We start from the raw sequence: 14422 nt of genomic DNA, 5'->3' as shown, positions 1-14422 counted from the left end.
AGGATTACTCAAACATGTGCGACACATGTGGTGTGTTTTTGAGGAGTTAACAACATAATAACATGGCTTAATGTTCACAAGAGTTAATTTTGAGTAATATAAGGCCTTTAAGATGCCAAATAACTGTATATTATATAGTGCTATAATTCCTATAGGCTTCCGACATAACAGCTTTAACCTCAATATCCGCTTTCACACTTTTTGACTATGGACCATATGTTGAAAATTGTAAATGTAAAATGTGTAAAAAAACAAAAAAAACAACCTTCCGTTCATTTGCTGTAGTGTGAAATGTGTTGAACCATGTGACCAGAGAACAGCTGTGACCTACATCTGACTCCAACCATCACTAATCACAATATACCTGATATTTAAGGGACTAAACCAAGACTAAACCAGGACTAAACCAGGACTAAACCAGGATTAAACCAGGACTGTACTAAGACTAACTCAGGGTTACTAAACCAGGACATAGTCAAGACTAAAACAAGCTTGAACTAGGCCTAAACCAGGACCGAACTAGGACTTGCCAAAGACTACTGAACCAGGACTAAACCAAGTCTGAACTAGGTCTAAATCTGAAATGAACCAGATCTATTGAACTAGGGCTAAACCAGGGTAGAACCAGGACAAAGATAAGATCATGACATTAACCAGGATTAAATGAAGACTAAAGATGTGACAGGGATGGAACCAAAACTAAACCAGGACTAAATCAGGACTAATCAGAATGAAACCAAAATTGAACCAGGATTTAACAAAGACTAAACTAAGACTTAATCAGAACTATCCCAAAATGGAACCAGAACTAAATCAGGACTAAACAGGAACTAAACCAGGACTAAACCAGGACTAAACCAGAACTAAATCAGGACTAAACAGGAACTAAACCAGGACTAAACCAGGACTAAACCAGAACTAAATCAGGACTAAACAGGAACTAAACAAGGACAAAACCGGGACTAAACCAATGATAAACTAAGACCTTATCAGTACAAACCCTAAATGGAACCAGGACTAAACCAGGACTAAATGAGAACTAAGCCAGAACTAAATCAGGACTAAATGAGAACTAAACCAGGACTTAATCAGAATTAAACCAAAACTGAACCAGCACTGAAACAGGACTGAACCAGGACTAAACCAAGACTTAATGAGAGCTATCCCGAAAAGGAACAAGAACTAAATGAGGACTAAACCAGACCTAAACCAGGACTAAACCAATAATAAACAAGGACCTAATCAGTGCAAACCCTAAATGAACCAGGATTAAACCAGGATTACATGAGAACAAAACCAGGACCAAACAAGAACTAAACCAGTCTTAATCAGAATTAAACCAAAATCAAACCAGGACTAAACCAAGACTTAATCAGAGTTATCCTGAAATGGAACCAGAACTTAACAGGGATTAAACGAGAACTAAACCAGGATTTAATCAGATTTAAACCAAAAGTGGAACCAGGACTGAAACTACTGACTAAATCAAACTTAACTAAACAGGATCTAAACCAGATATAAACCAGAGTTAGATCTAAATCCAGACCGGACAGATGTGTTGTGTTTCTAAATATACTAGTACAGAGCAGAAGGACCAAGTGAGCCATCACATGGTCACATGACTGGAGTCACATGACCTGCTGGGGGCTGGTGGAGCCTCAGGTCCAGACAATTATCCCAAACAGTGTCTTCACTCAGTCCACTGCTCTGTCTCCTCTCATCACATCAGTGACACAGGCCTGGTCCTGGACAGAGGAGGAGTCAAGTGGGACTAAAGACTCATATGAAACAGACTGAGGAGAAGAAGGAGGTGTACCAGTTAAATAGTAATAATCATAGCCTGCATGTAAATGGACATAGCTAACCCAAGGAAGTGTTCATGGAGGCTCTTCTGGCTCCACTGACTCTGGCACCAATTGACTTTATTTTAAAAAATTGTCTCCCCTCTTTCTCAAACTGCTGCTGTGAGCTTCATCATTTTGGTCTTAAAATGGCTCTACATGATGTTTTTATTTCACTATTCTGTATGTAACCGAAATATATAATATCATCAAAAGTCTCACAGTAATATCATGGACTATCACAATATATCGAATCACAAGTTTGCTTAAATGCATGGTTTTACAGTAGCAACAGCTTCAGAACATCGGAAACTACATGTCTCATGATTCATCAGTGCAGACAACATGAAGATATACGTGTTTGACTTGAATTCTTGGGATGATGATGGAAATAATTTACACCAAAATCTTGTCAAGGTATTTTAAAAATATAAACGTGTCTTATCTACAGTTATATCAGCCTCTCCAAAATATAGCAATAAACATCGTACCGTGAGATTTGGATATCGTTACATCCCTAAGAATAATGCATCAGTTTTATATAGCGCTTTTCTGGACACTCAAAGATGCTTTTGTCCGTAATTCCTGATATGCATTTGGCTCCAATTTTGCTCCTATGACCGCTAGCGTCGTGAGCTGAACACTGTGGGTCAGCGGTCCTCAACCATTTTTTTGCGCCACGGACCGGTTTAATATTGAACAATATTTTCACAGCCCGGCCTTTAAGGTGTGGTGGATAAATATGACAAAATAAAATGATAACGACCAACACAAAAACTGGTATTTTGTAAATATTAGGAGTGTAACGATATCCACAATACGATATCATCACGGTATGAACCTCACGGTACGATATTTATTGCGATATCGTGGGAAAGCTCACGATATGGTGGGGAGGCTCACGATTAGGGATGTAACAATATCCAAATCTCTCTGTATGATATTTTCATGATATACATCTCCCGGTCCGATATTTACTGCGATATTTTGTGGAGGCTGCGAACAAAACTGTTAATATGCTTCTTTTTCCTCTTAAAATGCCTTGACAAGACTTAATCCAAAGAACTAAGACTTAAAAGTGATTAGAACTGTTATTTCTTCATGTAGTCTACACTGAAATAAAGCAAAGGATCATGGTCTATGTAGTTCTCTCTCTTTTTTTTAGCTATTGCTGCACCATAACTCTTAATTTAAGCAAAGAGACTTGAAATTCGATATATTGTGATGGTCCACGATATTATTGTGAGAACTTTGGCAATACGATATCACGATATTTCGGTTACTGTTACATCCCTAGTAAATATAATAATAAACGTTTCCAAAGACGTCTTTTTTTACTCATTTTGCAGCTTGCAAATTTAATATTAGCGTTAATTTATCACGTGACCGAGACAAGCATCGCAAAATGAGTGAGTCAAGAGTGTGTCATAGACGGATGCAATGGAAAGAATTTGAAAATGTTTCTAAATCGGATTTGGATAATGAATAAAATGGAAATAATGTAAGTTATTTATTCTTTCTGTGTGTACCAGTACCAAATGACCCACCATCTGTGATAATAATACTTGTTTTGGAGATTTTACAGCAAACTTAGGACTTGATATTGTATTAAAATGAAAACTATTTAAAGTGACTTAAAAAGATGCATAAAATATATAAAGATTTTGTCAATATTGCCCAACTCCACCAGAGAGATTCATTTGAATGCAAAGGAAATACAATATTACTTTTTCAGTGTGATTTTTGTGAACTTTGCCACTGATAAAATGCTTTTTCAAATGTAAAATTACATATATATATATATATATATATATATATATATATATATATATTATTATATATATATATATATATATATATATATATATATTTTTTTTTTTTTTTCCCAGTTATCTGTAACAAAAAAGCTTCAAATCGATCCCCTGTAGCATCTGCCATAAAAACTCAGAGAAGAATTGCCCATATTGCTCTCGCTGCTTTATCTCCTGGACCTCCTGAACTTTATCTAAATTGAGAAGTTAATCCCTAAGGAGGATCTGAGCTCAAATGGCTGTCGCTGTCTATGGTGCTGATGCTGTTGTCGTGGAAACAGGGCTTTAGATCTGACCCAAGATGACATGATTGTTACAGTGACAGCGAAAAGGTAATCCGCCCTTTTGTCCCAGATACAAACCCTAAACACCTTAGACCTGGTTTAGTTCTAGTTTAGTCCAAATAGAGGCTGGATAGTCCGGGTTCAGTCAGTTCAGTATAATCTTCACATTTCCTTTAAGTCTTTTCTGATCCAACGTGTGATTATTTGAACAAAGGGTTAAATACACTCTTTAAGATTATGAATTTAAATAAAGACTATGAAAAGTTTTTGAATTAACCTATATTAAGCTATATATAAAAGTCCATATTATGCGATTTTCTTGGGATGTAACGATATCCAAATCTCTCGATACGATATTCTCACGATATGTTTTTCACGGTACGATATTTATTGTGATATTTTGTGGAAGCAAAAACAAAAAAAAATTTGAGTATATGCTACTTTTCCCTCAAATAAAATCCAAATAATTAAGATTTAAAAGTGCATCATAACAATTATTTCAGCATGTTGACAGGACTGAAACAGAGCAAAGGATCATGGTCTATGTAGTTTTTTAGCTGTTGTGGCACCAAAACAATGAATCTAAGCAGAGATACTTGAGATTCGATATATCGTGACGACCCATGATATTATTGTGAGACTTTTGACGATACGATATCACGATATTTCGATTATTGCTACATCCCTACTATTTTCTGATCTGTGTTATAATGTTGTTTCCTCATCACAAACAGACCTGGAGTTGTGTTTTGTTTCATTCAAACATGTTTAACACACAAACCCTGCATATTTAGGCTGTTATTCTCTCAAACAGAAAGCACTCTGTTGCACCTTGTGATGTCATGTGGTAATACAGGATGTGCTCCACTGTGTTTTTAAACTCCATACACCTTCACTAGAATCATTCAGATAATTTCAGTCATGGAATTGCCAATCTCTGCTAAACAAAAGATAAAAGGCATTTGTTAATATGAAAACTACCGCTTCATGACATCAGACATTGGAACTGAGCATTTTGAGCTTTGGAGATGTAAACAAATAGGGCTAGGTATCATTAAGAAGTTGCAGATACGAAACACTTTCGATATGATACGATTCGATAGGATACATTTCAAATGAATTCGATATGGTTCAATAAAAAATAAAGGCTAAATCATGGCTGTGCAACATTCATATGAAACACAAACATTTTAATCATCACAACAGTAAATATGTCAAATGTGTTGCATGAACGAGTTTTTTTTTTTCACTAAACAAGTAACAAAACTGTAGCGCTGTAACAGAATCATTTAGTAAAATATACCCCAAAAATACTCTTGGTGATATATCGATACAGCAGCCCACAATATCACTACTGTATCATCACATTTAACTATAAGATATATCAATATTTCAATATTTTAGCACACCCCTATATACAAATAATACATTATTACTCAAACATGTACAAATGAAACAAAACACAACTCCATGTCTGTTTTTGAGGAGGTAACAACATTATAACATGGCTTAAATCTCACAAAAGTCAATTTTGCGTAATATAGGACCTTTAACTGTCACCATAGTTGATAATAAGTAAATTTAGAGCAAATTTTCACACAATATCAGATCGATTTATGAATTGTAAAGACAAATGTTGACAATATTTGAGAAATTAAACCTAGGCTACAGTTTCTTCGTAATATTTCAGCTACGTGGCCAAAATGATTGTGTTTGTATGTTCCAAGAGAGAATGAGTACAGAACGCATGGTGGACCAGTTGAGGTGGTAATTTTAGGTCAAGAAACGTGCACTCTAATAGGGCAATGTAAAAACGCAATGATACAGTATTAACAGATTTTATATTTACTTGGTCATTTTAAGTAGAAAATCAGATTCAAATGAATTTATACACTGGAATATACACAGAAAGTTCAGTTCGTGGTTACAATAAGTGCCATGCTCAGTGTTAATTATTACAATTGACCTAAACAGAGGCTAAGGCAGAACTAAAAGACAGGGTGCTTACAGAACTGAAGACCCTGGTTTAAAAGGTTTTCTGATCTATGTTATAATGTTGTTTCCTTATTAAAGCATATTTCACTAGAATAATTTGGATAATTTCAGCTCTGGATTCATCTTCTTTACTGAACAAAACATAAAAGGAGCTGGTGACTTGAAAATTTTACAATTGCTGGAAGAGAGCATTTTGAACTTTGAAGAGAGGATTAATCAAACATGTGTGAATGAAAAAAACAAAACAAAACACAACTCCAGGTATGTTTTTAATAAGGTAACAACATTTTAACAAGGCTTAAAGCTCACAAGAGTCAATTTTGCGTAATAAAGGACCTTTAAAGAGGACCCAGGTTTAAGTGAAAGTAAAATGAGTGACGGGTCAAAACAAGATTTAAAACAGGACTAAACCAGAACTAATAAATGCACCAAAAATGGATATCGTGCAACACAATTTTAGTAGATCCAACATTTGACGTGAAATGATGTAATATAAATCATAAACGTAGCCGGTTATCTGTGAGAAAATGGTGGAAAAACACGTATTTGACGCTGATGTTGATCAAAAATGACGTTTCTTACTTTTCCGTCCTTCGTCGTACATCTCTCCAGTTTCCAACTCTCAGCTCCGGACGCGCTCTGCTCTCTCCATCTTCACTTCAGTTTTTATTTTACACTTTTAACCCGACCGTATCCCATTCCTTTTTCTGTTCATTTCACAAACGATTCCCATGGCTACGTTTTTGGAAAATATAATCCACAAAAAACGTCAAAAAATTCTTCTGTAAACAATATTCCGTCCGGTTTGGTTGAGTGCGCGCTTTGACCCTGCTCCTCCTGCGCGTTAATCTGCGTCCGCGCGCGCACGACAGAGTTGGGTGCACGTGAGAGAGAGTGCTCGTGAAGCCGTATACGAGGGATTAGAGAGAGAGAGAGAGAGTGAAAGATGGATGGATGGACGGATGGAAGTGAAAAACAGAAGAGGGAAACGGTCTATTGTGTATCCGGATGGGAGGCGGTAAGGGACAAATGGAAGCAAATTTGTACATTTTACTTTACGAGGACTATTTTTTTGACCTAAATGTTTATCATGCAACAGGTCTCATTCTATAGAGCGTCTCCTACTCTTATATACAGCCTATAGAATATTAAAGATGTCATTTTTTTGTTTATAAGACCTGCTTTTCACTTGAGATGTTAAGGTTTGTCAGTAATGTCCCACAGTATGACATTAAATTTGTATATTTATAACATTTATTTCATTACAGGTGCTTTTATTACCTGTAGATCTCTGAAGGAAACAACTACAACTCCACACACAAGAATCAAATCCAAACCCACCTGTTCTGTGTAAAGTATTCTTCTTTGTAACACAGATCACAATGACCTCATACCGAGCCTCCTTCTCGTGTCCTCTCCTCTGATTGGACGGAATCGGCAGGGCATTTCCTGTAAAGAAGGGGAGTGAGGTAGCCCACATGTGTACACTTCAGGTAAATTGACTTTGTGTAAGAGAGGACAACGTGAAGGTCAAAACCTCTCCTCATGTCGTGTGTGTGTGTGTGAGGGTTTAAGGAAGTGATGAGGTCGAAAATAAGGAGAAAGAAACAATCGTAATCTCTTATTTTGTTTTTCGCATTAACCGTTCGGACCAGAATCTTCCCACGAGAGCAGTTTCTTCATTTCTGCTGTTGGACACTGGTCACTTTAAAGGTGCATTGCGTAACTTTTTGGCTTGTTTCCATGGAGATGTTATTGCTTTGCCTGGAATGTTCCATGGTATGACATTAATCACATCCATCTAACATTTATTCATATTTATACGGGTGTTTCTGTTGCTCAAAAATACAACAGTTCTCTGTGAATAGGATTGCCTCTCCACAGATCTGGCCTGTAATCTAGCCTATAGATGTCTCCAGGTTTAATCTCTACTATGGAACATTCTAGAGACCATTGTTTCCCAAAGACTGGGTGAAACTGAGAGATTTTGTTGGGTCGCCTTGTCACGATCTGCACATTGGTTAAAATGTTGACATGTTTTGTATAATTTCTAATCTTTTTGTAATTATTTTATTGATTATTTTGTTCCAATATTGCTGTGGTTCAATTGAATTTTGAAAAAAAAAAAAGAAACGGGCTGCATTTAATGTCCAAATAGGCGACTTATGGATCCTTTTATTGCTGGTTCAATTTCTGTTTTTCATTGTTTATAACTTGAGTAATACTAATTGTTCAGAGAGACACGATCACTCAGTCAACAATAAAATATCCTCATTAATGTTCAATAATGTTCAAATTCACTTTTATTTTGTGATTCACAAATAATGTCTATTGACTTGGGTCGCGAAGGTTTGTGACTTTTAAAATATGGATCCCCACAAAAAAAAGTTTGGGAAACACTGTTCTAATCATCTCCATGAAAACAAGCAAGTGACGGAACTCCCACCAGAAAAGTTGTGCAATGCATCTTTAAATAACTCACTTCATATTTGCACTGTTGCTGTGTCCACACTGTATATTTGTTTCATATTCAGTATTCTATTTGTAAATTCTTTATTTTAAGCATGGCTTTTAGCTGAACTTTATATTTGACAATGTTTTACTATTATTTTTTATTACTGTCTATTATTATTACTACTACTACATCAATAAATTAACCTTTGGCTGTAGGAGAAATGTGGGAACGCTGTACATGATTCTCTGAGCCAGGATCCAGATCAGGACCAGGTTCCAGTCAAGTGAAGCTCACGAGGCTGGCAGTTATAGGAGCATATCTGGAGTCGGTATCTATATTAGGAATAGGAATTTATTAATGAAGAAAATGCCGAAATAAAAACATGTAGTACGTTATTACGAACATTTTAAAGGGACAGTCCGGAATATTGGACATAAGGCCTCATTTCCTAGTGAGCCAGAGTCTTGGAGACGTGTGGAGAAACATTTTTAAATATTCCATCCAGTCCTTGTATTTACAGAGGTCGCTGGTGCTAGGCTAGAGCATGTCAAGGGTCTTAGTTATCCTGCCTCTAAAAACAGTATTACCCACTACAAAACACCCAAAGCAAGTCTGTAATTACACCAGACTGTCGATGTAAATGTCTGTGTTGATAGAATAACGTTAGAAATAAAACTAACCTTGCACCGCATGAATCGTCGCATGTTGAGGGACTATTTTCTCATAGATCAGTCCACCACTGCCAAGTTTTCTATCAAGAAGTACAACTCACTGCTGCTGCTCAGACATAAATCCTTCAAATGCAAGGTTGGTTTTACTTCTAAAATTATTCTATCAACACTGACATTCACATCGACAGTCTGGTGTAATAATAGATTTTCTTCAGGTGTTTTGTGGAGTGGGAAAGACTGTTTTTAGTGGCAGGATAACTATGGCCATTGACATGCACTAGCCTAGCACCAGCGACCTCTGCAAATACAAGGACTGGATGGAATATTTAAAAAAGTGTCTCCACACATCTCCAACACTCTGGTTCACTAGGAAATGAGGTCCTATGTCCAAAATTCTGGACTGTCCCTTTAAGACCAAAATGACAAAGCTCACAGCAGCAGTTACAGAGAGAGGGGTGGCAATTTTTCAAGGTAAAATCAATTGGAGCCAAAAGCATCTCCGTGAACATTATTTCAATATTCCACATTTGGAACGTGGTGGATAGTGGGTTAGCATTGCCATTTATATACACAGTCTATGGTCAGAACCCAAAAATAGACCAAATGGAACTTGCGTCAAGATCTGGAAATCGATGGAGTTTAACACAAAACACTGACCCTGGTTTGAATCCCGCTCACTTCTGTTAGTTCCTCATTATTTCTTCTTCTCTCCCTGATTTCCTGTCAAACAAAGGCACTTTATTGGACTTTGTAACACGTTTTAATGACACAAATACGACATTCTCCTCCTTTCTGGTGTTTCCTCTCTGCAATGGGACCACTCTCCTCTCTGTGTTAATCCACATTAATCCTGCTCTAATCCAGACCTCGGCCCGGACCGTAACACTTGAGTTATTTTTTCCCTTCAGCTCAATAACACTACATTTTAGACAGGGGCAGACAGGAGCAGACAGGAGCAGAGACAGAGGAGCTGACAGGAGCTGAAATAGAGGAGCAGGCAGGAGCAGAGACAGAGGAGCAGGCAGGAGCAGACAGGTGCAGAGCCAGAGGAGCTGACAGGAGCAGAGACAGGAGCAGACAGAAGGAGAGACAGGGGAAGACAGGTGCAGACAGGAGCACACAGGTGCAGAGCCAGTGGAACTGACAGGTGTAGAGGAAGAGGAGCAGACAGGAGCAGGGACAGAAGAACAGACAGGCGCAGATAGGAGCAGAGCCAGAGGAGCAGGCAGGTGCAAAAAGGAGCAGAGACAGGAGCAGACGGGTGCAGAGGAGCTGACAGGTGTAGAGACAGAGGAGCTGGCTGGTGCAGAGACAGGAGTAGGGACAGGAGCAGACAGGAGTAGACAGGAGCAGATAGACTACAGAATTACACAGAGACTTTACACAATATTTTAAAATGCTGTTTCTTTAATGAAGCACCAGTTCAATAAAATGGCAGATTAAAAAAAAACACAGTATAAAAATAAAAGCATGGTATAAAAAACAAAACACAAGGATATATACCGTAAGTGCAATGGACACACGGTTTAAAATTGTAGCTGCTTCAGTTCAGAGTGCACTGTGGGTAGTGTAGTTCCTATAATACAGTTCTATTGAGTTTATTTGCTGGTGGTTGAACACTGATTTTATGATATGATAATTCTGTTAAGACAATTTGTAGAAAAAGGTGGAATTACACATTTAAAATCACTTCTGTATGATAATAAAACTGCATCTACAAAGCAGTGAGAAAGGAATTCAAGTTTAGTTTTTATGTACAAGTCCGAGTAACTCTTTTGTTATGAAAATGTAATTTGATAAAAATATTGTACAGTTTTCCCTTTAGTTAATTATTATGCATTTAATTTAAAGGTGCACTGTGCAACTTTTCTGGAGGAGGATATGCCACGGAGATGTTATGACCTATCCTAGAATGTTCCAAAGCATTGTTTTATTTCTTTATCTCCATGGAGACAAGGTAAAATTACAGAGAGGTCCCAAAATAATGCAAGTTTTTCAAGGTATTTTTTTTAGCAATAATAACATATGCACTGGAATAATAAAAAAATAAATGACCATAATGTGGACATATACAAAGCAATATCATTTTCCTGACATGTTATGTACTCTCCTCTAGGAAAGTTACACAGAGCACCATTAACAGCGGGGTCACCTCTCCACAGATCTGACCTGTAACTTGCTCTGATTTGGTCTCCATGAAGATAGAAATGTTTAATACCATACTGTGAAACATTCCAGACAAAGCAATAACATATCCATGGAGAAAAGCGTCGACGGACACTTACTTCAACAGAAAAGTTACACAATGCACCTTTAAATGTCATTGATTTGATTTAAGAGTCTGGTTCTAGTCCATTTCCATCTGCAGGCCTAATCTAAGGACCTAAAAAGTTACGTTCACATTCTAAAATTTAAAATGGAGGGCGTGGACCTTTATATCTCTATGAAAGATTCACGTTTTTTGACGGAAATATCCCAAAATTACGTTTTCGTTACTTGTTAGAAACTGCCATAGTCTCTTGGCTTTAAATCCTGACAGCAATTACACCATTAGATTGGCACCATGTTCTGCAGCAATTGTGAACAAATAAATTCCCTTTTGTTTATTCAAGCTGACAGAGAAGGCATTGAACTTTGCACCAGTTTTGTTTCTCTTGTATAGACCCAGTAATTACAGAGATATTAACCATAAACCAGGTCAACAAATCTGCAATCTGACAGTTAAAAAGTCCTATATTATGCAAAAGTTGACTCTTGTGAGCTTCAGAATATAATATAGTTTTTATAATGTTGCTACCTCTTCAAAACCACACCCAGAGTTGTGTTTTGTTTCATTCACACGTTTGAGTAACTCTTTATTATTTGTCTGTCTACATCTCCAAAGCTCAAAATGCTCTGTTGCTCTTTGTGTAGTTTTCAGCGACATTTTATCTTTTGTTTAGTAGTGACTGGCAATTCTAGGGATGAAATTATCCAAATGAAGGCCTATGGAGTTTAAAAACACAGTGGAGCACTTCTGGGATTACCATATGACATCACAAGGTGGACTAAATCTGCAGGATTTATGTGTTAAACATGTGTGAATGAAACAAAACACAGCTCCAATTATGTTTGTGATGTGGAAACAACATTATAATATGGATAAAATAGTGTAATATGGGCCCTACTATAATGTTTTGATGTGAATGTAGTCTAATAAAATAGTATTGTGTAGTTTTCTTTCCTTCATCTCTACGTGCTATGATGGTCCTGGTCCTGGCTGATCAGGGGTCAGTTCCATCAGGTCTCGGTCTGGGCTCTGGACTGGTCTCTGAGTTCATCTCTCTTTAGCTGTTCTGAGGTCTGTGGTGATGGGGTCGTGCTGAATCGTCTGGTGTAGCATTAAAGCCAACATCCCCGCTCTGTTGGTCATGGCCGTGCGAAGGTTCCTCTCCTGCTCAAACAGTTCATCCAGTTTGTACCACTGAAAAAGAGAAGATTATATTTAATTAGGATTATATTGTACAATTTATTTTATAATGTACAGTGAGTTTCAGTTTTAAAAATGTTGCTGATTCAGTGCAAAGAGGCATGTTATTAGCAATTATATGTTTTCTCAATTGAACTAAAATACATACTGTGTCCCAAGAACAAGCATTAATGATTACTTGCTCATTACTTTGCAGCTGATTTCATCAACATTCCCTGGGGTTGTGAAGTGAACTGAAAGCACTACTCTGTCTGAGGCTCTGTTACTCAAGTTAGATTAAATCTGATCTTTATTTTTACACAATCTGACCAGAATGAGCTGACTTGGTTGAAACTTGAAGAGGTGAGATGATCTGTATGATCTGTGGGAAGTCTCTCACACAAAATTCCGACAGTTTTTCCAGCAGTTTTTTAGTTTGGTTCGTCAGGACCATGAATGCTTGTAATGATCATAGGCTTCAGAAAATGTGCTGTTTAAATCTATTTTGTATTTCTTTCTTGAGTTATCTGACTGTTATAAAACATGTTTGACAGCGTTCGCTAATGTGTTATTGTTCATTACTGATAAACATAAACTGATAAACATTTCACCAAAAGATAAATGTAGAACACCCCCAGCATGATGTAACCACAAAGTATCAACAGGTGTGAAGATAGAGTCTGTGGTTGTATATTTTATATTAGCCTAAATATCCTATGAATTAATTATAAAGCGTAATTTACAATAGAGGTCTGCGCGGGACAGAATTTTCAGTCCCTCTCCCGTCCGCACCCACAAAGAATTGTAATTTTCATGTCTGCTTCTGCTCACATCTGTGATATTTTGTCCCACTCCCACCCACAAATCCCGCAAGATGGGGACGTACGCTTTCTTAAGCTTATTCAAACACAGAGAAGCTGGAAGGAATTGTCTAAAATGTGCGCAAGATTAGACCACATCTGCAAATTTAGGCTGCTTAAAATGTTTTTATTAATGCCCAATAAAATATCCAGCACAAATGATGCATGATAGGCAGACATTAATCATTTGTATATTTTAATTTACACTCATATTTAGTTTGTGGGAGTGCAGTTTATCATCCCACCCGCCCGCTCATGCATTGTGCAGTCCCACTCCCGCCCGCAATGAGCTTTCAAAATGTGTCCCGTGCCGCATTGTTTTGCGTCAGGACCTGCGGGGCTCTAATTTACAAGTACTGATATTCCAGATCCAGATCCAGCTTTGTTCCAGTTGCAGAGTATAATGTACATTTCTGAAAAGGTTTTATTCACTCTTCTCTTTTAATGTTAATTTTATGGTGATTATTTATGTTTAGATTTTTTTGTATTGTGATGTTAATGTCTTTCTTATTCTGTAAAGCACTTTGAATTACTTTGTGTACAAATTGTGCTGCCTTGCCTTGTTTTGAGTATATTATTAGTGTGTACACTGTCCAGATTTGTTCCAGGGTTGAAGAACTGTTGTACATAGCAGCAGTTTTTTTCTGTTTTGAGTATTATTAGGGTGTAATGCATAGGTTAATATTGTCCTCACCACTCTGACCCTCTCCAGATCCACCTCAGCCCTCCTCAGTTTCTCCCAGCAGTAATGTTTGTTACACTTCCTCTTGGACACTCTGCAGAACTCTCCTGTCGGCTCAAACACGTCTTTGACCAGAGGACAGCCACACACCTCATCAGCCGGGACCTGGGACAGAGAGAATAAATGAGTTATCAAGTGCGAGCTGCTGTAACATCATTGTATTTTATTGTTATTCATATTTTTCTCACCTTGGGGTCTCTGGAGTGCTCTGGGCACAGCACCTGCAGCCTCTTACAGTAGGTTTTACTCTGAGGATTGTACACATCACAGAACAGTCTAGTGGCTCTGGAACAAAAACCAAAAGAAAATTATAAG

At 37.3% G+C, this 14422-nt stretch overlaps 1 protein-coding gene across 1 annotated transcript in view; it reads right to left on the bottom strand.

Annotated features, from left to right (window-relative positions):
• The window catches only part of LOC110154433 (voltage-dependent L-type calcium channel subunit alpha-1D-like), a 58253-nt gene extending 49671 nt beyond the window's left edge, over window positions 1–8582 (bottom strand). Inside the window, 1 exon segment of the mRNA XM_055166139.1 lies at window positions 7273–8582. Within this exon segment, the coding sequence (XP_055022114.1) occupies window positions 7273–7411 (139 nt within the window). The 5' untranslated portion in view covers window positions 7412–8582.
• Window positions 8583–14422: the final 5840 nt, after the last annotated feature.

The sequence above is a fragment of the Boleophthalmus pectinirostris genome, unplaced genomic scaffold (genome assembly GCF_026225935.1).
Source record: "Boleophthalmus pectinirostris isolate CB_2022bp ecotype Guang Dong unplaced genomic scaffold, ASM2622593v1 HiC_scaffold_8, whole genome shotgun sequence".
NCBI classification, from domain to species: domain Eukaryota; kingdom Metazoa; phylum Chordata; class Actinopteri; order Gobiiformes; family Gobiidae; genus Boleophthalmus; species Boleophthalmus pectinirostris.
Note: the sequence above shows the minus strand (reverse complement) of the source record. Positions and strands in the feature narration are given on the sequence as shown.